Source organism: Vipera ursinii, assembly GCF_947247035.1.
Source record: "Vipera ursinii genome assembly, chromosome: 2".
Classification (NCBI taxonomy): Eukaryota; Metazoa; Chordata; class Lepidosauria; order Squamata; family Viperidae; genus Vipera; species Vipera ursinii.
In genome coordinates, this window is record NC_139513.1 from 53,431,609 (window position 1) to 53,459,329 (window position 27,721).

Consider the following 27,721-nt stretch of genomic DNA (forward strand, 5'->3'; position numbering starts at 1 on the left):
ATGACAGGCATATGACATGCCAAAATGAGAACAGGGTAGGTCAAACCAGCATCTTCAAGTCATCCTGCAGCCAAATAAGAAGGGGGGAAAAACTAACCAATACTAAACAGTTTCTCTGGGATGAAAAAGGAAGATCTTGTATCCACAAGCAGAGCCCACCCAGTTGGGACTGGAATTTCCATCGCTAAACAATGCGGTGATAAAGTGCCACCTCATGTGACTACACTGGTAAGTGATAAAATATCCAGCACTTTTGTTAAGCGAGTCATTGTGGGTCCTTATGTGAGGACACCACATGTTCACCATTTGCAATCTCCTGCCAACTTCCCACTGCATGTAGAAAGCTGACAAAGTTCGCAAATGTTGATCACGTGATCACAGGACAATTGTCATCATGAGCTGGGCACAATCACATAATCGTGGTGATTCTGCGACTGATGTAAGTGTGAGGACTGGTCTTAACTACACTCATTCAGTACCATCTTTAAGTTTGAATGAAACGATAACCCTCTCTCCTGAAGAATTCCAAAGCTTTTGAAATCATCTAGAGAATGTGAAGTAGCATTTTATGTGATGCCTAGAAATTCCTCTGAATAGTACTGAAGTTTCAGAATCTTAATGATGCCTGCTTGCCTTATTTAAAGGTTGCAGATTGTTTAAAAAAACCTGAACATGTTATAATAGTTCTAAACATCAAAATTAGAGATTTTCTAATGGAAAATGAACCAAACTTTAAACCAACATTCACTATCCTACGCAAAGTCCCTATTTTGTATATTTATTTCCCCAAGTCTCCAGGATACATTCAACATTCAGTGAATAAATGGCATGAATATGTATCAACAGCCTTGGTTTTTTTTCTCGCTGCAAAATTTAGACTTTCTCAGAACAGAATCTATTTCTCTTCCCTTAAGCAATCATTACTTTGTACGTATGTATGCAGGTTAAGAGCAGCATGTAACCACATCACAGGCACACTTGTCAGTTATGTCAACAGGGGCACAAGCAGTAAATAGGATTACAGACAAGAGCAAAGACTTTAAAGTGTCACAAGCTCACTGTGACTGATTGAGAGGCATCACAGAGGTTGGAAAGGATGGGCAGCAGGAGTGGGAGTGACAGGAACCCAGGTCAAAAAGGCTTTAGAGAGCTTGCAAATAAAGAGACTTTTTAGGGATTTGAAATAGCTGGGCTCAAGAACAAACTGTTAAAGCCAATACCAACTGTCCTCCTGGGCACCAAAGGTCTGCTTCAATGCAGCATAAAAATGACAAAGCCAACAAATGTCTTTTCTTTTTCTTTTTTCCTGTTAATTGCCGAAGATCACAATTGATGTCCAAAGTGCTGCCAGCTTCTACATTTAGGGAACAAAAATGTTTAATTTGCCATGCAAGTTTTCACGAAGTACTTCAAAATATAGCCACATGAAAAACGAAGGCTTTACAAGCCCATCATTATCTCACATGATTAACCAAAGCAGCCATTTTGCAGATGGGAACTCCTTCAACTCTCTTGAAGCACTAAGAGATAAAGCCAGTTTAGTCTAGTGGTTAAGGCACCAGGCTAGAAAATAAGAGACCATGAGTTCTAGTCCTGCCTTAGCCTTGCAAACCACTTGGGTGACTTTGGGCCAGTCACTCTCTCTCAGCCAAAATCATCTCACAGGGTTGTTGTTGTGGGAACAATAGGAGGAGGAAAATATGGTGGACATGTTCGCCACCTTGAGTTATTTGTAAACATAATTAAAGTGGGATACAAATAAATAAAGACTGGATAACATGAGCAGCTAGAAATGGCCTACAGCTCTTCCCACAATTGACCAAGAAAACTATTCCACCACACTCTGCCAGGTGGAAGACAAATAAGGCCCCTGACGATTAACTGAAAAAACAATGACCACATTCTGTCCAGGAAGAAGAATGCCTGAGGATGTTGTCCTGAAAAATCTTTTGATTTCCTCAGAAAAGACAAACACTAATTCCATTTGAAAGCTAGAACAAAATGGGTCTGTGCAATTTCTTGATGTTTAAAAAATTCCAGTTTCTCCAGTTTCAACATCCCTGGCAATTTATCTCAGAGACCTTGTCTGGGATTTCCTTGGGATTGCTGAGATTATCTTGAGATACGTCTTTGTAGAAGAGATAATGAAGAAAATACTGGACTGTGCTGAAATGAATAGACTTACACTGAGAATCAAAGAAAAAGAAGATATAGAATATTTTCAAACATGGAACTTATTTTATCAATGGCTGGAAAACGGGATAGATAGTAACTTAACTTGTATTACTAAGCAAAGCAAATCAACCCATACAACACATTGTTCATTAAGCACTAATGAATTGTAATAATAGGAAATTAATAAAATGCTATAAAAAAGAGACACATCTTTGTATCTGATAGTGCTTTTTCATTTTGATGCATCTGTTCCGACTTGCTTAAAACACCCCGACTTTTGATTGAAATGTACAATGGCTACAATATAATAGGGAAAGATATGGGTGTAGATTAATGCTAGGCTACAGTCAATCCCGAAGGGTGACGAAAATGTTATTAATTCTTAGACTCTTACTTATCAGTAGGAGTAATGAAAGAGAAACAAAGCATAATAAGGGCAGAGTAACTCACTTAACACTGGACAGAGGTTTATTTTACTGTTGCTGTTATTATTATTGTTAGTACAGAAGAGCAGCCAGCAAAAACAAGAATGAGGCCAGATCCACTGTGACCTTCCTGGGAGAGAACAAACATGTTAAAGAAGCCATGAACTCTATTGGAGGATACAGATTCTGGAGACCTCCCTAAATGTCCACACAGGAGTCACTTGTTTGTGATATACAAACTCAGTTAAAGGAATTACAGTGAAGATAAAAAGTAGCGAAAATACTATTTCTGTCTGAAACTTGTAATTTGATATCCATGTCCTATCAAAGAATTACAAACAAATGTTAGTCAAGTATGCTTAATTCTATGCTTATGAGCAGTCATTGTTTGCATTTTTTTTCTTTAAATCTCAAAACTCTGTACTTTTATGATCCCGTCAAAATTACAAATGAATTCCTGTGAAATCCTCTATGAATAAACTTCCTTAGGGTAAAGATGGGACAAGAAATAAATATAACACCTGCATTTCCTAAATTAGGTGTCCATCCATTTCAAAGACCAATTCCACCTTCACTTCTTCCCCTTCTCTTTTTGAGAGGAAACCTTGATACTTCACCTGAATAAACATATAAAGCTCATTACTCAAAGTCTATCCACAATCTCTCCCTCTCTTCACAGCCCAAAATACCGATAATGGGCTACCGTTCTTATTCTCTCCCACACTCTATATAAGCCAAGACTAAACTTAATAAACTTCCCCAACTTAATAAAAATGCAATTGTGCCAAGCTGTAGAGTGCACTCCCTTCAAAAGGTATCGCCTTCCTAAAGGGAGCATAGTAACTAGCCTGACTAAAGTGGGCAGAAGGATCAGCACCAAGATCCAGCATGGCATTATTCAGGAAGACATCCTCAAAGAGCAGTGTTCAAGAACATACCAAACAGACAACATCCATGAATATATCACCACTCTTATTTTTAATAGTTAAATTTTAAGCTACGTCTCACAGGGATTTCCAAATTCTGAGGGCTTGCACAACCTAACCTGCATGAAACAATGCTCAGGCTTTGCTTATTCAAACCTTCTCTGATTTTTTTAAAATATGTCATGATTCCCTTCCCTCATCTTTTGCTCAAGATTCCCAGAAGCATCACAACACATAGCCTGACAACCTCTTGTCATGTCATCCTGATGTTGTGGCTCAAATTCCATTTTGTTCTGGACAGAACACTAATTCAAGAGGCTTTGTTGAAGTGATATAGGCTGGAAAATTTTCCAACATAAAAATTTTCCACTGAAGATTTTTCTCCTCAGGCATGTTTAACAGACTCAAAGTCATAATATATTGACTTTTCAAGTGATTGCAGAGCAATAACTAATTGCATATTATTTTATCCTCTATTCCTTAATTGTTTTCAACTGTCCAATCAAAATATTTTTCTTTAAGTATCAAAATATGAGAGGGGTTAAACTGTAAAAGTCACAACTGATAATATAGACTAAATTACTTTTCTCTCCTCCCCCTCCCATTAAAATGATTGATATACTTATGTGGATTATAGATAGTAAGATTAATATGTTAGTCACTTATTTCCATAGGAAAAGTTTTCATTTTTTTCTGAAAACCCATATTTCTGCTTTGTTGAGAATTATTTCTTTTTCTATTTTATTCTTTTCTACTCCATACCACAAATGTGGTTTTCAAGATTATTGTTTCTTGCTTTGTCCTGGGAAATTAATTTTCCTAACCCACTGGGTGGAAAAGCTTTGTTCTCCCTTATAAAAGTCCTACATCTCCCTCCACAATTGGTATTGTAATATCTGACAGTTCTTTTGCCAAATGTTTCTGTCCAACCAAAAACAAACCATGACTACCTATTCTAATTTCTTCTAGCCAGAAATAGCCTGCATCGTACATTCTGACAACACATTTAGTTTTAATTAAAAAAAATAGTGGTTGAGGGGTTAGCCATGCTGCTTGGGAATGTGAGAAGAGAAAATGGGAGGATCCACATGGCGTGCTTAGGTCTGTAACACTTCAGTTAAGTGCCAGTATTCCTAGATCATCCATTTTAGAGGCCCTCATCCAGGCAATTTTAACATTTTTCATGATTTCTTAAAATTGTAGTTCAAGTTCTTAAGTAGCAATTTAAGCTTAGGACATACAAAATTATATTGACCAATCCAAGCTAATTCAAAGGTTGAGAATACCAATTTGATACATACATCTTGAAATTTTAACCATTTATTAATATATTTATTTCTTTTTTTAGCACACTGTTTTTCTTTTTAGTTTTACGTAAGCATATAACTTTCTTTTATAAAGCTTTATAAAACGTGTTTGTGTGAGAAAGACTAACCATTATCAGCTTTGTTTTAAACAGTTGAAGAAAATATATGTGTTAAGGAATAATTACTCATGATTTCATAACTACTGTAATTTAACATGGGTGCAGGCTAAAAACTGAGCCAGTTTTGTTTGCCAAGAATCTCAAAATAGTATACATAAACTTCAACTCTGAAGACATCACAAATGTAAACAATCTCAATGCTAATGATACGGAAGGAAACCACCTACTCTTCGGAATGTACCAAACTTTAAAAAGGGAACTTGGTCAACAACAAAAAAAAGCTCATCTTATGACTCTGAAACTTCAGCTTGAAATACAAGACTATTGTTTGTGTTATCTGAAAATAAATAATGCTTTTCTACTCTCTTAAATGAGAAACTAGTCCTGGAAGTGAGGAGAATAACTGAAGACCTTTGCCAAATATGTGCACACTAATGTTTTTAACATTAGAAAAGTGAATCAGAGGTCATTTTTTAAATAATCCAACCGCAGAAAAAATATGACAGAAAAAAGGGCCAGGCAATGCTGACTAGATGGATCTCATACACATACAATGATATACAGAAAAATGTGCAAGAAATGTCAGACTCTTTACAACTTTCCAAAATTACTAAAAAATATGCCCTCAAGTAGAAGTCTTATCTAATAGTTGTGTCAGGGAAGGAAGAGAAGACCCATAATCATTCTCATTATTTTAGTTCATAGCCCAATTTTCTGTCCACTGACTATTTGGTCTAAAATAAAATACTCTATGAACAATCAGGACCAAATCTAAAGAATTATTTTTTAAAAGCTCTGGCTGAAAATTGTCTTAATTCTCTTTCTTGGGAGTGCAAAGAACAGGTTACTGAATAAAATTCTTGAGACGGTATATTCCATAACTTAGAAGGTCTCCTGAAGGAAAATTTCTTCTGACAAATATAATGCTTTGGCATTTGTTTTCCCTGAGGTAGGCAGACACTAAACCAATACTTTCAACACCCACTGTGAAATAAGGACACTTTACTCCATATGGTAAAGTGAGGTGGGGCAGGGAACCTGGCAAACACCAAGGGAGAGATCAGTAGAGATAGTCCTGTCTAAAAGCACCATGATATCTTTTATCCTCTGTCCTAGGAGAAGGGAGGGCAAAATGAAGTGTACAGATGGAAGAAGACTCCTGCTCTATTCACCATAAAGAATACGATACTTTACATCTTATTCAAATAATAGAGACAAAGAATACAAGAATTATCTCCCTTCTCCTCAACTACAGATTTCAGAAGGATTTAATGATATCTTGTAATCTCTCAGAATAAACTCAAGTTTCTAGAAAGTGTTTTCAAATATAATGAAGATAAAACATTTTGTCATGAAAAAGTTATCACAACTGAGTGGTTATTTCTGCTTGAGACATCTGTCAAGGAAATTCACTGATTCCTAAACTGGAAAAGTTACATTTTTAACAAAAATATTTGACCTATTTCTCATATACACTAATCGTGAGTCTCCTTATATTTTAAATCATCAACCAGCTGATTATACTTTTTTTCAAATTGATTTTATGACAAATTGTTAGTAAAACTACTACCGGTAATTCATTACATCTTTCTCACACAAAGGAAAGATGAATCCTCAACTAATGTCTTTAGCCAATGCAGTTAAGAAAGAAGCAGATACACTCAATTACCCCACTAACTAATATATCTCCACTGTTCCCTTATAGGCTTCTCTGGAACTAATTTGCTGTCTTGTGGCTTTCCTCATTCTCTTACATTTACAGCAGACTTTCCTCAATCTGGCCCCTAAACAAGAAGGACTTTGGTTGGGTTTCTGCAACAAGGTTACAGAAGGCTATTCTGAAGAGATTTTCCACTGGACTTAATCCTAATCTCTTGACACCAAATCTTACTGTGCTATGTTCACAGAACTAATCCACTAACTAAACTGACTCTACATGCCAATTTAATATTCTACCTGTCTCACACTGATGGCTCATGTCCAGCTTGTTATAAATTACCCCTCTGATTTAGAGCTTCATGAACCCCCAAACTTTATATATTCAGTTGATATATTTTTGTCACCAAATATAATACGCTGTGCTTCTTCTTGTTGAAAAGACATGTTGTTCTTTGTTCATCTGAGCAGAGATTAGATTGCTCTCTTGTTCTGCTTTTCTGAGTATTGATCAGACCTCCCAATTTTATATTATCCACAAATCTGATGAGTATTCCATCAATTCTACCATCCAGGTCACCAACAGAAATGTTGAATAATAATGGCCCCAAGAAAGATCCCTTATTATCTGCTCTCCAGCTCAATGTTTCTTAATGTGGTTAGCCAGTCAGTTGATTGAAAAGAGATTGAATATGCATCCAAGTGCCACAGATTTTTTTTTCTTTTTTTCCAAGACATGGTTGTATTCTCCTTAATTTGTGACAAAACAGGGTATCTAGAGACAATTATTCCCTAAAGATTTCCACATGACTATCTAATTACAAGGTTGAGTTTAAACTTCTTCATGCAGGTTTTTTTTCATATAGCACTGTCTCCACCACTCCCTAATTCCTTCAAAGCATTTTGAAGTCAACCATGTGATGCTGCACTCTTAAGGACCTCCAAAAGCTGAAAGCAGGCATGGAATGAGTCAATCAGCACTCTTTCCAGCTAAATAACAGGAGAATGCAAAAAATGACATCATATGATTACAGCCTTGCTCTTATTCCAAAATCCCCCTACCCCTGATTCCCCCCCAAAATATGGAAAAATAAATCAGTGGCATTCCCTTCACAGTGTTTTCAATATGTGCTATGTCTGTGTGTGTGAGGGAGGGAGGGAGGGAGGGAGAGGAAGAGACAAAGAGAGACAGAGACAAAGAGAGAGCTCATTTTAAAAAACTGAGTTACTGGTATGACTGGAAAGTATGAAGACACCATTCTTCCTCCATACAAATTGAATCCTGTGATTTTGCAGCCAGACAGTTTTCCAACAGCTGCAACCATGATTGTAAGCTGCAACACAGAGACTCTGTCTATGTGTATTCAGGAAGGACAAAGGAAATAAGGAGCAATAGTTGAGCTTAGACACTAGGTAGCAAGGTTTGGGGTCAAAAATCAAGGTCTACGGTTTGGGTAATGATAGTGAAACCAACTAGAGAGACTGAAGGTAGTTTCACTGACCAAGTATAGAGGAAAGAGTAGAAGAACCTGGGGACATAGTTAAAAGAGGGATCAGCCTAGTAACCCTAAGTAGTCACAAGCAGACTAAGTCCAAACCCCCCCCCCATTATTTTGACCCTTATCTAACTCAAAGCAGGTGCTAATCATAAGTTTGAGGAAATTTTCGTGTCTAGGCTTTTTAGCAATAAATCAATTTAACTGGACCTTTGCATGTGGACTTGGTTTTTCGCTCCTGACACCAAGTTTCCTAAAAAATATAGTAGAAAGGTATGGTATAGTAGAAAGGTATTTTCCACAAACAGAAAAGTAGAGCATTCCGGGCCTACAGTGTTCTAAAACTGTAGACTGGAAAACAGAATTCAAATTGCTCTACCATAAAGCTGGAAGAAAATTAGTCTAGCAATATAATAAACATGGAAAGAAACTATAATATAACTCTAATGGGCAGAAAAGTTTGTAACTGTTATAAAAAAAAGATCCAGTCACTTTTTTAACTTTATTTTTCCTTTTTTAAAACTGTACTGTTTCTAGAATATTTTCTTTTTTTCCCACTTTTCACTGATATATTTATCTTTTAATTATATAGAAACTCATAATAAAAATTATACTTAAAAAAGGTCAATGTCCAGGGTAAATGGTGCAATTATGCTAATGCCAGACCTGCACTAAATGCCACACATGCAGAGCCTCAGACTTTCTCTGTCAAGAGCCTGCTCTCTGTATTTGGGGATTTCAATACTTCTGTTCATAAAAGACATCTGCTTGAGAAAGAAGGAAGGATTACCTATGAGCAAATGCTTTTTATAGAGTCCTAATTTCACAGAATTACTTGGTGATGTATATTGACCAAGATACAGAAAAAGATACAGATAAGAGTTTGGCCTGTTTTTTAAGCAGGACTTTTCTTACATTGCCATAAAGGTTTTGTGCAAAACTACAGTGTCTACCATATTTATTATTTCTTTGAAAGAAAAAAGAACAGCAAAAATTATAGATTGCTCCAAGAAGCAAATCACTTCCTTTAATGACAAATTTAATCAAGGCATGTTTTACAGCCAATACAATTCCATGGAAGGAGGCACTGGAGTAATCCCAAATTTTGTAAAACAGAAAGCAAAACATTTTCCCCCCCCAAAAAAAGAGGGCTTCTAACAGAAGCATTCACAGGATCCAGCATTTTCACCAAACTGATGAAAGCAGTCTCCCGACATGGCGATGCAAGCTGTACCCCTTTTGTATAGCCATGCCTATATAAAAGAGACAGAGCCTGTATCACACTGGCACAATACTGCTTTTGTTGTTTGTCTATCCCCATCCCTGAAGACACCTCTGGCCTCTAAACTGGGGAAAAGCTGTATTTATCTGCATTTGCATACACATAAAAAATAAATAAAGGCATGAAGCAATGGTAAAAAGTAGTAGAGCCTAAGAAAGTTATTACCTGAATCATAATCAAAGCCAAGGAAATAACTAGATCTCCATTACCTTTCCATGCAGGACCCAGTTATTCCTTCCCCTCTGATTCTTTGCTTGAGGATGAGGGCATGCACAAGGATATTCATTTCCCCCCTTTGACCATAATGGCAACAGAGACCTACTTTCTTTTAAGCTTTTAGAGAGTACAAACTGGGGTATCAACCTACAGGAAAGAAATTTCAAATGCTAAAGGCGCAGATGGGGTGCTTCCCAAAAGCCAAGTAATGAAGGGAAAGAAAAAGGAGCTGTGGGACCCAACAGATGGTACAGAAGAGTCCAGAAGGCAGAAATACTGCACATATGAAATATTTTTTTTCCAGGTCTTAAAGATACAATATCTGTTTGTCTATTGATTGGATCCACCAGATATCAATTGCTTTAAGGAAGATTAAAGTAAAGAAATCACACTTTAGCACTGCGGCTAAAATCATTGAATTTGTCATGAATTTGTCATGTTTTAAGCCTAAGGAGTCCTCTTCTACAATGTGTATTGCTTAAGAATTCTGGGCTATTTTATTTATTTGTTATATTTTTTCTCATATTTATCACTTTATAAGTAATACAAGGCAGCAGTATTAAGTATAATACTGCTTCCTCTTCTTATTTTTCCCACAATGACAAACCTGTGAGGTAGTTTAGTTTAGTTTAGTTTTATTAAATTTTTATACCGCCCTTCTCCCAAGGGACTCAGGGCGGTGAACAGGGCATATGATAAAAATACAAAACTACAAAAGTTAAAATAGAATTAAATTAATGCCCACGATAAAACAATAAAATATAGCAATATTTAAAACCCAAATTAACTCCCCATCAGGCCAGGCCAGCTTGTTCAAATAGGTGGGTCTTTAACCCGCGCCGGAAGGAGCGGAGATCCGGTGCCATCCGGAGCTCCACCGGCAGCTGATTCCACAAAGCCGGGGCGCCCACAGAGAAGGCCCTCCCCCTGGGGGCCACCAGCCGGCATTCTCTGACCGGAGGCACCCTGAGGAGGCCCTCTCTGTGGGAACGCACTGGGCGGAGGGGAGTTGACGCCGGCAGCAGGTGATCCCCGAGGTATTCCGGACCCATGCCATGTAAGGACTTAAAAACCATCACTAAGACCTTGAACCTCACCCGGAAGACAACTGGTAACCAATGCAGCTCACGGAGCAAAGGTGTAACATGGGAGTACCGGGAAACTCCCAAAACAACTCTCGCGGCCGCATTCTGTACCAGTTGGAGCCTCCGAGTGGTCTTCAAGGGAAGCCCCATGTAGAGAGCATTACAGTAGTCTAGGCGAGAGGTCACGAGCGCATGGGTGACCGTACACAGGGCATCCCGGTCCAGATAGGGCCGCAACTGGCGCACCAGGCGAACCTGGGCGAAAGCCCCCCTAGTCACAGCTGCTACATGTTCTTCCAAGGTAAGTCGTGAATCTAGGAGGACTCCCAAGTTGCGAGCCCTATCCACGGGGGGTAACAGCTCACCCCCCATAGAAAGAGATGGAACATTTTGAATGTCCCGGGATGCCGGAATGCACAGCCACTCAGTCTTGTCAGGGTTGAGTTGAAGTCTGTTCCTCCCCATCCAGACCCGAACCGCCTCCAGGCAATGGGACATCACAGCGAGGGCATCACTGGGGTGGTTTGGGGTCGAAAAGAAAAGTTGGGTATCATCAGCATATTGATGATACCCAACTCCAAAACCACGAATGATCTCACCCAGCGGTTTCATGTAGATGTTGAACAGGAGAGGCGAGAGAACCGACCCCTGAGGAACTCCACAAACGAGAGACCTAGGGGCCGATCTCTGCCCCCCTGCCAACACCAACTGCGAGCGTCCCAGGAGATAGGAGGAGAACCACCGAAGAACCGTGCCTCCCACTCCCAATCCCCTGAGACGCCGCAGCAAGATACCATGGTCGATGGTATCGAAAGCCGCTGAGAGGTCTAATAGGACTAGGACAGAAGAACATCCCCTATCCCGAGCCCTCCAGAGATCATTCACCAGCGCGACCAATGCCGTCTCTGTGCTGTACCCTGAAACCCGATTGGTACGGATCCAGATAATCCGCTTCATCCAGGACCAGAGGGAGCTGATGCGCCACCACACTCTCAACAACCTTCGCAAGAAAGCGAAGGTTGGAGACTGGACGAAAGTTGTTCAACACAGCTGGGTCCAAGGCAGGCTTCTTGAGGAGGGGTCTCACCACCGCCTCCTTCAAGACGGAGGGGAAATTACCCTCACTCAAGGAAGCAGATATCACCGCCTGGAACCAGCCTCGTGTCCTCTCCCTAGCTGCATAAACCAGCCAGGAAGGGCACGGGTCCAATAAACATGTGGTGGAGCTCAGCCTCCCCATAATCCTGTCCACTTCATCAGGGGTCACAGAATCAAACTCCTCCCAGATAACATTGACAAGACCGCCCGTGTCCTGATCGCCAGACTCTGCCCAGCTGGAGTCCAAACCGGTCCGAATCCGAGCGATTTTATCCGACAGATGCTGACCAAACTCCTCGGCACGACCCTGTAAGGGATCCCCCCTCACCTCCTGATTAAGAAGTGAGCGAGTCACCCTAAACAGGGCGGCCGGGCGATTATCTGCGGACGCGATGAGGGTGGAGAAGTAATTACACCTCGCCACCCTCATCGCAGCGAGATAAGACCTAATATAGGTTCTTAACCGCAACCGGTCGGATTCGGATCGGCTGGACCTCCAGCAGCTCTCTAGGCCCCGTTTCCGACGCTTCATCTCCCGGAGCTCCACGGAGAACCATGGAGCTCGTTGGGATCTGCACCGGGTCAGGGGCCGCAAGGGTACAACTCGGTCCAGTGCCTCAGTGGCTGCCCTTTCCCAGGCTTCCACTAAGGCATCCGCCGAGTTGTGAGCGACGGAGGCAGGTGGGGATCCCAGCGCCGCCTGGAACCCATCAGGGTCCATTAAGCGCCTGGGGCGGTACCATCTAATTGGTTCCGTATCCCCACGGCGGGGGGTGGTAAAACGGAAGACCAGCCGCAGGAGGTGATGATCGGTCCATGACAGGGGCATGATAAATGGAGAGCCCCCACCAAGATCATCCAACCATCGTCCAGATAAAAAAACTAGGTCCAGGGTGTGGCCTCCCTCATGAGTTGGTTCAGAAATTACCTGCGTCAGGTCCATGGCCGTCATGGAAGCCATGAACTCCCGAGCCAACTCAGATGACCCTCCCAGGGATGGTAGATTGAAGTCACCCAAAACTAAAAGTTTGGGGAACTCAATCACCAAACCGGAGAGGACATCAAGTAGCTCAGGCAGGGCTGCCGCTGTGTGACTAGGCGAAACGTACACCAGCAGCAAGCCCAACTGCGCCCCCGAACCAAACCTCAAAAAGAGAGACTCACACCCGACTATCTGAGGAACGGTGGTCTCCCGCGGACATAAGGTCTCCCTGATAACTACCGCCACTCCCCCGCCCCTACCTTGAGCCCGAGGCCGGTGTAACGCTCGGAAACCTGGTGGCGAGCAAGTCCGTGCTGGAGTATCTGTACATAAGTCCAACAAGTCCAGATAAGGCAGTCCCATAATGGAAAGGTCCAGTAGGAGGTTCTACAGGAAGGGAGTGAAACATTCGGGCCATCGACCAACCTACTGCCACCCGGTTGGATGCTCCCGGGGGCAGACCCCAACCCGTCCTCCCACGACAGGTCGAGAGTCTGATCCAGGGGGATGGTCCAGAATGTACACCCTGGGGGGGCATAACCCATAGAGAGAGAATGAGAGAGAATGAAAGTCACCCAGCTGGCTGTCAGGCCTAAGGCAAGACTAGAATTCACAACCTGCTACGCAATATATATTAGAGAGAACTTAGAAATCTTGAGAGCTCCAAAAAGTTCAAAAATCTTGAGAGCTCCAAAAAGTTCAACCTGGACTTAGGCATATTTAAAATAATTTTTACAATAAGCCCCTGTCTCTCTCCTGCTGGAGACCCCTTAAATACTAGAGTCTGAAATAGTGAAGAACAATAAGATAATCCATCTCCAACTAAAGATAGATAAGACGAGGCATATAAAGAAAAACAGGGAGAAAGGAAGAAGGGAAATGAAAAAAGAAACAGGATGAGGAAGAGCAGGGCAGGGCAGGGGCGAGGCTACAGCTGTCACAGGTGCTGGCTGGCAGGCTATCCTCTGAGGAACAACTGTTTCAGAATGTCTATGGAAGGCATCAAGGCTTCCTGGGACAATGAAACTCTCTGTTTGCATCTGGCATCCTAGACAAATGCAAGAGGGCAGGATAACATGAAGAGAGGAGCCTCCTATCCATGGAGGATGCAAACTCTGAAAGAAGGGCCCTGATTATAGCACAAGGACATGAGCTCAGAATCTTCTTTAAATCCATCATCTACAGAAGGCTTGTCTTTCTCTCCATTTGGCTTCTCTTATTACACAAACTCTACACATACTTAGGCAAGAAGCAGCATTGTCTGTAGCTGGCAAGAGAAGCAATGATGGGGGTTCTCTGACTGGAGATATACTACAAAGGCACCCAAAGATTTGTAAATACAACAGTTTTCCCTGTACATCTGTGTTTTTACAAGACAAATGAGCCACGGCATGGCTGGGCTGATGAAAGACCTCATTCAGGGATAAGGTACAGCAGCTTAATGTTGAGGAAAGGGAATTTTCTTCCATATTGTGATATGGGATAATATACTTCTGAAGTACATTTTTAATCTAGCCCATGCCCTGGATCTGAACCTTAGTCAGTCCTAACTGAAACAGCTCTTTCTAAACAAGCCTTCCTTCTCATTCCTGCCCTTCCTTAACATGGTCACCCATTTGAGCTTATAAATCGCTGCCCTTGTTTTACTATGAATAAACAATCCCATAATCCCATTATCCATGGATTTGAATCGGTGCATAGCGCACAGATATATTTGTATCAAAACTCAGTAGACTCTAGATCTAGGACAAAAGCTGAATTTAATATTATTGAGATCATTTTCAGAATTATGATGATCAAAGATTGGTTCAAACTAAACCATTTTTCCCCAAGTGACTATTCATAACCAAAGTAAAGAAAATAGGTATTCCATGTCACAACGGAAAGAAACCGCCTTCCTCTCTAACAACCATGCATGAAAACACAACATAAATGTCTTATATTTAATGCAGGCCATTCACCTTTACCCAACTTTTTTATTCTGCATAGTAGTATTTTCAAGGGAGGGCAGATAAGCTTCCCCTTTTCCAGTTTGCAGAAGTAAACAACTTCGCACTGTAAAAATCTAAGAGAGGATGATATCTCCCCAGACTCCTGAAATTCTGAAATATTTCTCCATTCCAATATTCCAGGCTTCAGGGTCAGCAGACTGATAAGTGGCTGTCACGGGGAAGTCTGAGCTAATTGTTCAGCACCCAAGGGAGGCATGCTTTAGTCAAACCCTACCCCTCGTGCTCCTAAAATTCTTTCTCAAAGGATGTATCTGTTCCGCCTCTCTTTTTAGCATCAGAGAAGAGAAAAAAAATCAGAAGATATGAAAGGAATTTTTCCCCCTAGCCACATACTGCCAGGTTTAGCCTCCTTGCCAAGAAGACAAAGGGAAGTGTTGGCACAAGCTTTCTTGCTTTTAAGCAAAAGAATTAACAACTCTGCCAGGAGACAGAAACACTGTTAATGTCCCACATCACATCCCCAGCTACTGCTTGTCGCCAAACTTCCATCAATTCTCTTGAACTGCACAGAATTCACTCATTATTCCTTTCTCTCTTTCTGCTCACTCTCCCTGCAGAGTAAGTATCTCTGCTCAACGGAAGTGGCCCCTGATTATAATAAGTCTTTTAAATTAAGTCCCTTTTAATGTATTTAAATGTTCAAACATTACAGCAGCCCACTAACTAGCACCGATATTGGATTTTAAAAGCAACAAGGAATCAATGCAACCAATCAACCCTTATTCCAGTGAGTTGCAGAGGATCCTATCTGCAATAGTTTGCAGCTAGTGTGGATCCCCAGGAGCTGGGCTCAGATCAAGAGAGTCTTGTCTTTATTCGTTAAGTCTCCTGAAATAATGGCTTCTGTCTCTCCCAACGATATTGTTGTGACCCTAGCACAACAGCTGCTTCGTGAGGCCTACTTTTCTCTAGGTGCCTGGCTGTTCATCCCTATCAGTTCTGCATCTCTGGGGTAACCACTTAGGAAAGATGGCGGAGGAGGGATTTTGTTTGGAAGAACTGTCTACTAGGAGGAGGATATGAGGGTCCAGGGTTCCCTAGTTGGATCAGGTAACTGCTGAGAGGCTATTTTTCCCATCCAGTAAGCTCAGTCAGACAGCTGTTACAGAAAACAGCTGCACTCTCATGTCCCCCATGAATCCCACCCACACCCCAACTTCAAGGTTGAAGCAAAAGATATTACCCACTCTAGAAAATAATATAAATTCCTATTCAGAAGGCCAATCCTGCTCAGACGTGGCTATAAAAGCAATTCACTCCCTATTTGCCACACTATTGGCATAGGGCAGAGCTTTCTTTCCTACATCTTTTTTTTTAAGAATTTGTTTAGATTTTTTTTTAGGATTGCAAATGGTTTACAAAATCTTTAAACACACACAAACACACACACACCCCTTTCCCTTACCAATCAACTAATCTGGGTGGCTCGGCAGACATGGCAGAGGCTGCCATGCCCTTTTGCTAGACATTTGCTTCATCAGCCCTTCAAGGAAGTCAATCGAATTGGCAAGGATGAAAGAGAAGGAGAAAACGTAGGAACTATATAAGGGTACATGGAAACTATTACACTCAGGGGAAATTTGCCAGACAAAAAAACAATCATCAGCAATCACAAGGGATACATAACTGAATGCACAGCACATTGTCTCAATAGTTTCATCAATCCTCCTCCTCCCACACTTCCTCCACAGAGCTGAACATGTACAACCCTTGCAGAGAACTATTTAAAATTTGCAATTTGAAACTCAAGTGGAAAAGCAAATGGTAGAAACAAGAACACCTGCCACTTCAGACCAGAAAGCATTGATCAGAAAGAGATGACAATCTGCTACAGTCTCTCCCATCTTCGTGGCACTAGACAAAGCTACCTGCAACGTAAAAATTTTTACAGTCTACTTTGTTCAGAGGCTACCTGACATTATGGTTTGGTTTTATTTTTTTTTGGGGGGGGGGGACTGGAGAAAAGAAGAAAAATGAAGATTAGATGTCGAAGGTTCAGAAGGAAAAAAAAAAGGCTAATTCTGAAACTGAAGTATGACCTAACCCAGGGGTAGGCAACCTCGGCTTTTTTATGACTCATGGACTTCAACTCCCAGAACTCCCATGCTGGCTCAGGAATTCTGGGAGTTGAAGTCCATGAGTCATAAAAGAGCCAAGGTTGCCTACCCCTGACCTAACCATTTGAACAATACCATTATTAATTCAGATTAGTAACTGGAAAAAATATTTGTAAAATCAGTTTATTTTTTTCCTAATAATTCAATATCCCTATGTACCAAAAAATATAAATAAATTCTAAGGCTATTAAGGTACATAACTGAGAAGGCCCCATTCTCCTGAGCGGCTCAAAGATTTGCTCTGCATCATACAATCTTTTCTTTGTATAAAATAATCCATGACAGCATCACAATCCATGTATGTGCACTCATAGTCATGCCTGAGCCATACCTCAGAAGTTCAGACATATGCCTGCTTTCCTGGCCAGCTGTAGAAAATTTAACTCATGAAGCAGCTGTGAGATCCTCTGAGTAAAATTATTCCAGGCAATAAATCCTGACAGAGCAGACCAAAATCACTGCAGGTAGCAAATGAGAAGAGGCCAGGGAGAGCAGGTGTCTTGCACTGCCTCTGCCCGCCCTTTCCCTCCAATAGCTGATTTGAGTTAGGCCTTTTGTCTACAACAGCATACTGGCTATTCCAAATAAAGATCTGGAGCCATCTTTAAGGAATGGTTCCTATTTATGACACCAGTCTGATAGGTGCTCCTCTCAAATCTGGTATTTCCCCACACCTGTCATTTGCCTGTTAAAAGTTGGGGAGATTTCTATCCCCATTTTAAGTACAGACTTATGAACAAGAAGTTTGGATGTAAACAAATGAAGCAGCAGCAGCAGCAACTGTACTTGTAGAACACAACACCTAGGTTTCCATACTGTTAAGAGTACTACAACCTTAGGGCTTCTTAGCTTTTCTAGTGTGGTGTAGCTACGGCTGGAAGTAAAAAGCTTCAAGATCCACTCATTCATTCTCTACTTACAATAGATCTACAATGTGTTTGAGCACATCTCCTAAAATAACCCTCAGCTTGGCCTTGGGCCAGCCCCGGCCTTCCACATCCACAAAATGGGAAATCAGCATCTTGCTTGCTCTCAATCTGCAGCAGTAAGAAATAGATACTCATTTCCTGCCCTGAAAATCACAGCATACAGATTGATAACTCCAAGAAGTGAAAGAGACAGAAAATTCAGTGTACAGAATGTTCCATCGCTATGGGCACTGTCATAGAAAGGGGGAGCCTTCTTTTATGGCTTAGGAACAAAGTGGCATAACATCCAGTTATTCCCCGGCTAATGTGTGACAGGAAGGTGACCTTGTACAAATAAATGCCTCTTTTTTTCTTTATTAAAATGGGAACGTCCTAATGTTCCCTGGCATCACAAAATGGTGAAAAAACAATTGCCCCTTTGCTGTACTTGTGATGTCTGGATGTTAATGATGATAGAAAATATACCTAAAAGGAGGGGGAATTCAAGAAACAATGAATAATGACTAATTCAGTGACAGAGGTGGAATCCAGCAGCCTAGAAAACAACATAGCCACATTAACATGTATTTTGACACAGCACTGTATCAAACTTTTGACAACAGAGTGAGGCTCCTTCTCGTGTCCAAAGCTGTAGCTGCTGCTCTTTTCCTTCTTAATTTCATTCCCTAAGTCACAAATTCCATTCTTTGGGCATAAAACTAAAAATATATAAATGTGCCAATACATGTTTGCAAATGTGTACGCATAGGTAGACGAAATGAGGAAGTGAGGACTAGCTGTCAAATGTGCATGTGGCAAAACCCATGATCTTTTGCTTTTGCAATGCAAACATTGTCTCCTGAAGAAATCTTGATTCCCAGAAATGGCAACATCCATTTACAATATGCATAATTTTGTAGAAGAATCCTGCTCTTCCCAATGACTAATTCAGCCCATCTTCACACTCCAGGGTATACATTTAGCTACGCTATGCCTTTCCCTCTGCATTCATATTCACAAGGAGTTACGATGACTTCCACACTAGAATATACTTGTAATCTTTGAAAATTAGAAGCTTAACTGAGGGAAGGAAGAAAAAAAAACGATCAAAGGCAAGAAGCAGCTCATACTTCCTCACATTCCTTAATTCAGAACTTACCAGCATGTCTCAGCCTTTTAAAAGCCCCCTGCTAAATTGGGTGCTTCATGCAGAGCCCTGCCAGAGCCCTAAATACAATTCTGCCAATTCTGCCGGGTTGAAGATGCAGTTAATACCGGCTGTGTTTACATGGGGAATATCCAGATGTAATTATAGGAATGATGTTATGATAACAGGAAATCCATGTTCTGTGGAGATACTGGGGAAACAGCATACAGTTGTTTGCTAATTATGAACAACAAGAAGCCTTTGTATAGCTGTGGAAGGATGAGTTCCCTCTTCTTTGTGGACTTTGGCCCACAGATGGTTTAAATCATGTACATCAGGGTATTCTTAGCCTGTTTGTGCAGTTATCAAAGTTCCTGGGTTCCTGTTGACACAGCAGAGCCATCGTCCTCAGGGAAATGTGTTTGCCTTGTGTAACAGAGCCAAATGCATGCAACAACACTGCAGATTATGATTTTTTTTAAAAAAAAGTAGCACAGCAACTTAATAAAAACACCATCAGAGAAGAAATAATGTTCAGTGAAATTTCTACGGCAGCCCAAATCCCTTAAACTGAAGGAAGCGTTCTCTATGTATGCCTTAATAACTGACCAATTGAATCTCTTTGCTATTTATCTTTGGATTCTTACTAAATCAGTTTTATGCGATGAAAAGAACCTAGTTCCCAAGAAATGCAAACTGTACAGAACAAGACTTCTGCTGTGTAGAATCAAATTGCACATTAAAATACAGCCTTCTTAAGAGGTACCCACAAATTAAGGAAGTAAAGACACTCAAGCTGAAGGTTGAAGACAGCCCTCAGAAAACAAGTTTCATCATAAGGAAATATGCACAAGTGGATAATACATCATTCTTTTTAACAGTGTGACAGAGGCCCAGGGAACTTTTTTCCATTTTAAGGGCCAATAGGACTCTACTAAACAACATAACAAAACCTCCCAGAGTCTTACCTTTTTTATCTTGCCACTTCGTGTACCAGCAAAAACAACTGTGTGTCCATGGTAGTCATAAGCAGCCACAGATGTCATGCCATCTTCCTTGTCCGCAAACAGTGGCACACCTTCAATGGTGACAGTTCCACCCAACGGTTGGTTAAAATCTTGCCCGCAGAAATTGTCGTCTATTTGCAAGGGCTATAGAAAAATACAGGAATAGAAAAATACTAAGAAATTAGTTGTCGGATACCATTTCAACTCACCAGGTAATAAAATTCTTCCATGACAAAAGGATCTCAAATCCTCAGGATTATCACCAACAGAGAAATTAGTGATAGCAATGATAGTAATTCTTTATCAATTGAAAAGCACATGCAACAGGTTCCCAATGGCTAGGAGAAAACAACTTTCCTCCTCTTGGCTCCCTATCCTCATGCAGTTAATTCTCACCATGGACCAAGTAAGCAACGTAATTTATTATTATTAAATTTGTGTTCATTAAAATGATTTGAAATTAATCAGAATAAAAATATGAAAATTTAAAATAAAGTTAAGTTCAGGGAAAAGCCAGACAGAGAAAGAGAGAGAGATTTTTACCAGTATAAAAAAGACATGCCTGCCGGGGGAATAAAAAAAGTCTTAAGCACAGATTTTCAATAGCTAATCTTAAGGACTGGAAAAGTTCATTTTGTAATTCTGTGGTAATATCCACTGTTTAAAATGGGCCTGGGAATACACTGGAAAGCTATACAAAACGTACAGGATTAGTGTTAGCTTTTCTGAAAATGTTACCCCTGCAATAATTGGACAGCTGAATTCTGTAACTAGCTGAAGTTTCCAGTGTCTTCTAAAAGACAACTTCATTTACAACATGTTATGATATTCTGGTCTGAATATTATCAGATAGGGATGCAGCTGGTGAAGAGCTGCATCCCTGTTGTAGGTATGATCTGCAAATTTCAAGGTTACACTGAGTTCAGTAGAACTCCCAAGCTGCACATATGATCCCTCAGTAAGAGTATTATTGTTTTCAACACTATATTGCTTTCCCATCTTCACACATATTCCTTCTAGGAGAACTCGATTTTCCCCTTCTGAATTAAACCTCAGCTCGTTTGCCTTCATTCATCCTCAAATTTGGGATTTTTATAATTTCCTTGTAATTAGTTAGAGAAAACAAAAGCTGACAATGTTGTCCTATCACCTCTACAATGATAGTTAGAGCAGTCCTGGCTTCATTTACTGGAAGATTACTGCACTACAGATGTTAAAAAGCATGGGATCGAAATATGGGCAGGGCTGGAATAATGAAACGTATGGGGCCATCAAAAGGGATCTAGTTCATTATAATATCATGAATCCAAATCCTACTCCAACAAGACAACTCAGTATGATGTGAGAATTGGTGATATCCAAGACTTATGAGAGGTCAAAGAGAATGAATAGGTTGCATTTCCCAATGTATCCTATGTAATAAATCATTCACAAGGATGAAACCATTTATTCTAGTCCTATTTATCTGATTTAAACATTTGTGTAGCTTCTCATCTTAAAGCCAACCTCTGGGGGGTTTACAACCAATGAAAACAACATAAAACAATCATAAAAGCAAAAATGAACAGTAAAAAAAAACACAGACAAATCGGGCACCATAACATTTCAACAATTTATTCATCTGGCTCTGACTTCACCCTATTCCAATGCTTGGGGGGGGGGAGTGAGGTTTTTTTCAGTGTGCTTCAGAAAGTTAAAAACATGGAGGCATGTCAGATATCAAAGGAGAAGGTATTTCATAGGACAGGGGCTGCAACATTCACTAATATAAAGTAATAATAAAATCAAGGTAATATTTATATATTGGATTTTTATCTCACAGTTCCTTCAGGATCCTAAAGAGCCCTCTTCTCATTTTTCCCCACAACAATCCTGTAAAATAGGGGTATCAAACTGGTGGCCTGCGGGCTGGATGCGTCACATGCAGGCCAAGCCCACTCCAGCTCCAGAAACGTAAAAAACATTGCAATACATCACAATATGACACGTGACACAATCGAGTTTGACATCCATGCTGTAAAGGAAGACTCAGCTATTGCCAATGCAGGCTCTGCATAATAAAGCCAAAGAATAACAAGGACAAGTCAGTATATACAGTTGCAAGAAAAAGTATGTGAACCCTTTGGGATTACGTGGAGTTTTGCATGAATTGGCCATAAAATGCGCTCCAAACGTCATGTAAGTCACAACAATAGAAAAACACAGTCTGCTTAAAATAATACTACACAAACGTTAGCTGTTGTCATGTTTTAATTGAACATAAGATGGAAACATTCACAGTGCAGGGTGGAAAAAGTATGTGAACATTTGGACTTAATAACTGGTTGACCCTCCTTTGGCAGCAATAACCTCAACCAAATGTTTCCTGTAGTTGCAGATCAGACCTGCACAACGATCTGGAGTAATTTTGGACCACTCCTCTGCACAAAACTGTTTCAGTGTAGCAATATTCTTGGGATGTCTGGTGTGAATTGCTCTCTTAAGGTCATGCCACAGCATTTCAATCGGGTTGAGGTCAGAACTGACTGGGCCACTCCAGAAGGTGTATTCTGTTCTGTTGAAGCCATTGTTTTGTTGAATTACTTGTATGCTTTGGGTCATTGTCCTGTTGCATCACCCATCCTCTGCGAAGCTTCAGTTGGCGGACAGATGGTCGTACGATTTCCTGCAAAATGTCCTGATAAACTCTGGAATTCATTTTCCCATCAATGACAACAATCCGTCCAGGCCCTGAGGCAGCAAAGCAGCCCCAAACCATGATGCTCCCTCTGCCATGTTTTACAGTGGGGATGAGGTTTTGATGTTGGTGTGCTGTGCCTTTTTTTCTCCACACATAGTGTTGTGTGTTTTTCCCAAACAACTCAATTTTGGTTTCATCTGTCCATAGTATATTTTGCCAGTAGTGCTGTGGAACATTCAGGTGCTCTTTTGCAAACTTCAAACATGCTGCAATAGTTTTTTTGGACAGTGGTGTCCTCCCATGTACTCCATTCTTGTTTAATGTTTTCCTTATTGTAGATGTGTCAACAAAAATGTTAGCATGTGCCAGAGATTTCTGTAGGTCTTTAGCTGACACTCTAGGATTCTTCTTTACCTCATTAAGCATTATGCGCTGTGCTCTTGCAGTCATTTTTACAGGACGACCACGCCTAGGGAGAGTAGCAACAGTGCTAAACTTTCTCCATTTGTAGACAGTCTGTCTTACCGTAGACACATGAACATCAAGGCTTTTGGAGATACTTTTGTAACCCTTTCCAGCTTCATGCAAGTCAACAATTCTTGATCGTAGGTCTTCTGAGAGCTCTTTTCTGCAAGGCATGGTTCACATCAGACAGTGCTTCTTGAGACCAGTAAACCCAAACCAGGTGTGTGTTTTTAAAGGGCAGGACAGCTGTCAGCAACACATCCAATATCATCACACTGATTGGAGTCAAGGTTGGCTCACTCCTGGCTCCAATTAGCTCTTGGAGAAGTCATTAGGCTAGGGGTTCACATACTTTTTCCACCCTGCACTGTGAATGTTTACATGTTATGTTCAATTAAAACATGACAAAAGCTAATGTTTGTGTAGTATTATTTTAAGCAGACTGGTTTTTTTTATTGTTGTGACTTACATGACGTTTAGAGCGCATTTTATGGCCAATTCATGCAAAACTCCACGTAATCCCAAAGGTTCACATACTTTTTCTTGCAACTGTACTTCATTGATTATAGAAAAATCTTTGACTACGTCAACCATGACAAGCTGACCAATTGCTTAGGAAAATGGGAAGCCCAGACCATCTCACTCTCCTCATGCAAAACTACCAGACAAGAAGCCAGTCAGGACAGAACATGGTGAAACAGATTGGCTCCAGGTCAACAGAGAACTGAGATATGGTTGTTTACTTTCCTATTTGTATCAGATGTCATGATGGAAATTAAACAATCATTTATTTATATGTTGTTCTTGTTAGCTGTGAAGTCGTGTCCGACCCATTGCGATCCTATGGACGTTTCTCCAGGCCTTCCTGTCCTCTACCATCTTCTGGAGTCCATTTAAACTCACGCCTACTGCTTCAGTGACTCCATCCAGCCACTCATTCTCTGTCGTCCCCTTCTTCTCTTGCCCTCAATCTTTCCCAGGATTAGGCTCTTCTCCAGTGAGTCCTTCCTTCTCATTAGGTGGCCAAAGTATTTGAGTTTTAGCTTTAGGATCTGGCGTTCTAAAGAGCAGTCAGGGTTGATCTCCTCTAGGACTGACCGGTTTGATCGCCTTGCAGTCCAAGGAACTCGCAGGCGTCTTCTCCAGCACCATAGTTCAAAGGCTTCAATTCTTTGGCGCTCAGCCTTTCTTATGGTCCAGCTTTTACTGCCATACATTGCAACTGGGAAGCCATAGCCTTGACTATACACACTTTTGTTGACAGGGTGATGTCTCTGCTTTTTAGTGTGCTGTCTAGATTTGCCATGGCTTTCCTCCCCAGGAGCAAGCGTCTTTTAATTTCTTGGCTACAGTCCCCATCTGCAGTGATCTTGGAGCCCAAGAAAATAAAATCTGTCACTACCTCCATTTCTTCCCCATCTATTTGCCAGGAATTAAGAGGGCCGGATGCCATGATCTTGGTTTTTTTAATGTTAAGTTTCAACCCAAGTTTTGCACTCTCCTTCTTCACCCACAACAAGAGGCTCTTTAGTTCCTCTTCACTTTCTGCCATTAGAGTGGTATCATCTGCATATCTTAGGTTGTTATTTCTTCCGGCAATCTTAATTCCAACTTTTGATTCAAGTAGCCCTGCCTTTCTCATGATGTGCTCTGCATATAAGTTAAATAGGCAGGGCGACAGTATACAGCCTTGCTGGACTCCTTTCCCAATTCTGAACCAATCAGTGGTTCCGTGTCCAATTCTCACTGTTGCTTCTTGGCTCACATATAGGTTTCTCAAGAGACAAATAAGATGGTCTGGTACGCCCATCTCTTTAAGAACTTGCCACAGTTTGTTATGATCCACACAATCAAAGGCTTTAGCATAGTAAATGAAGCAAAAGTAGATGTTTTTCTGGAACTCTCTAGCTTTCTCCATGATCCAGCGTATGTTGGCAATTTGATCTCTAGTTCCTCTGCCTCTTCGAAATCCTGCCTGTACTTCTGGTAGTTCTCGATCCACATACTGCTGGAGTCTAGCTTGTAGGATTTTAAGCATAACTTTACTAGCATGAGAAATGAGTGCAATGGTGCAATAGTTTGAACATTCTTTGGCACTGCCTTTCTTTGGAATTGGAATGTAAACTGATCTTTTCCAATCCTGTGGCCACTGTTGAGTTTTCCAAATTTGCTGGCAAATTGAGTGTAGCACTTTTACTGCATTGTCTTTTAAGATTTTGAATAGCTCAGCTGGAATACTGTCACCTCCACTAGCTTTGTTGTTGCTCAGCTTTCCTAAGGCCCACTTCACTTCACATTCTAGGATATCTGGCTCGAGGTCAGTGACCACCTCATTGTAATCATCAGGGACATTAAGCTCATTCTTGTATAGTTCTTCGGTGTAATTTTGCCACCTCTTCTTAATCTCTTCCACCTCTGTTAGGTCCCTGCCATTTTGGTCTTTTATCATGCCCATTTTTGCATTAAACGTTCCCTTCATCTCTCCAATTTTCTTGAAAAGATCTCTCGTCCTCCCTATTCTATTGTTTTCTTCTATTTCTTTGCACTGTTCATTTAAGAAGGCATTCTAATCTCTTCTAGCTATTCTCTGGAATTCTGCATTCAATTGGGTGTATCTCTCTTTTTCTCCCTTGCCTTTCGCTTCCCTCCTTTCCTCAGCTATTTGCAAAGCTTCCTCAGACAACCATTTTGCTTTCTTGCCTTTCTTTTTCTTTGGGATGGTTTTGGTTGCTACCTGTTGTACAATGTTGCGAACCTCTGTCCATAGTTCTTCAGGCACTCTGTCTATCAGATCTAATTCCTTAAATCTATTTGTGACCTCTACTGTATATTCAACAGGGATATGATTTAATTCATACCTGAGTGGCCTAGTGCTTTTCCCTACTTTCTTCAGTTTAAGCCTAAACTTTGCAATGAGAAGCTCATGATCTGAGCCACAGCTCCTGGTCTTGTTTTTACTGACTGTATAGAGCTTCTCCATCTTTGGCTGCAGAGCATATAGTCAATCTGATTTCTGTGTTGACCGTCTGGTGATGTCCATGTGTAGAGCCGTCTCTTGGGTTGTTGGAAAAGAGTGTTTGCTATGACCATCGTATTCTCTTGACAAAACTCTATCAGCCTGTGCCCTGCTTCATTTTGTACTCCAAGGCCAAACTTTAGCATTCCAATCCCCCATGATGATATGGACATCATTTTTTGGTGTTAGTTCTACTGTATAAGGTACTGTAGGGCTTCATAGAACTGGTCAATTTCATCCTCTTCAGCATTGGTGGTTGGGGCATAGATTTGGACTACTGTGATATTGAATGGTTTGCCTTGGATTCGAACTGAGATCATTCTGTCATTTTGAGGATTGTATCCCAGTATTGCTTTTCCTACTCTTTTATTGACTATGAAGGCTACTCCATTTCTTCTGAGGGATTCTTGCCCGCAGTAGTATACCTGATGGTCATCTGAATTAAATTCACCCATTCCTGTCCATTTTAGTTCGCTGATACCTAAGATGTCGATGTTCAGTCTTGTCATCTCTTGTTTGACCACGTCCAGCTTTCCTTGGTTCATGGATCTTACATTCCAGGTTCCTATGGAGGAAAAATCTTTACAGCATCGGACTTTCCTTTCACCACCAGACACATCCACAGCTGAAGTCCTTTCGGCTTTGGCCCAGTCATTATGACTGCGACATAATTACATTACACATGCAATTTTATGTCATTGAAATTTGTAAGACATCTATATCTAGAGTCATTATTCTTTGGACATATTCATAATTTAGACCACTGTAGAACAGAATAAAACCAGTCAAATAAGTCACGATCCAGTAAATGCTCCCTCTTCACACACCTTACTTCATATAGCTATTTCCTGGTTTCTAATCAACATTTCAAACATAAATACATGTTCTGCATTTTAAATTAATCTCAACAATCAGGCTATAGACACATTTATTTTATTCCTGATTTCATCATATTAAGACCAGCCTTGAACTCTATCAATTGTCATAATAACAGTCATGATACCAGACCTTTGGTCCCCATATCCCTTTTCACAGAGGGAAAGTTTTCCTCAAGTCATGTTCAACCCCTGATAATTTCATAGACATATCCATGAAGGGGAGAATACAGTAATTGTTTGTTTTTGGTTTCTTCAGGATGTTTTTTTCAACTTCCCAATTTAGTACTCAGTCCTGAAATTTCCTGGTGATTTCCCATCCAACAATTAACCAAGTCCAACTCTGTTTAGCTTTTCAAGGTCAGCCAAGACCAAGCAGAATTTGTTGTCTTCTTCCTGGAGATCTTGTAAGTTACTAAAAGAAGCAGCAAACAGATAGGGCTATGGTAGATTTTTAAATGAGGACTACCCATGAATGGAATAATTGCCATGTTAATTGTTCTTTATACTCTTTTGCTCATTTAATGGTTTTTAAAGAATATTTACCCAGGCAGCTGCCAACTTTGCCACTGACCTGAATTACAGAAAAGGGAAGCAGAACGGATTCTAACTAGGAAGTGCTCATAAACCACAATTCCACTGATCTAAAAAAAACCTGTGGTTGAACAACCCCAAAAAAATCCAACACACACATACATGGAGAGGAAAAAGGGGGGAAAGGAAAAGG

General features: G+C 40.6%; 1 protein-coding gene across 1 annotated transcript in view; it reads right to left on the minus strand.

Annotated features, from left to right (window-relative positions):
• Positions 1-27,721, minus strand: part of PLXNA1 (plexin A1) — a 425,046-nt gene that overhangs the window by 320,106 nt on the left and 77,219 nt on the right. The window contains exon 3 of the mRNA XM_083351698.1: positions 19,920-20,102. Coding sequence (XP_083207824.1) covers positions 19,920-20,102 — 183 coding nt within the window. The remainder of the gene's footprint in view (positions 1-19,919; positions 20,103-27,721) is intronic.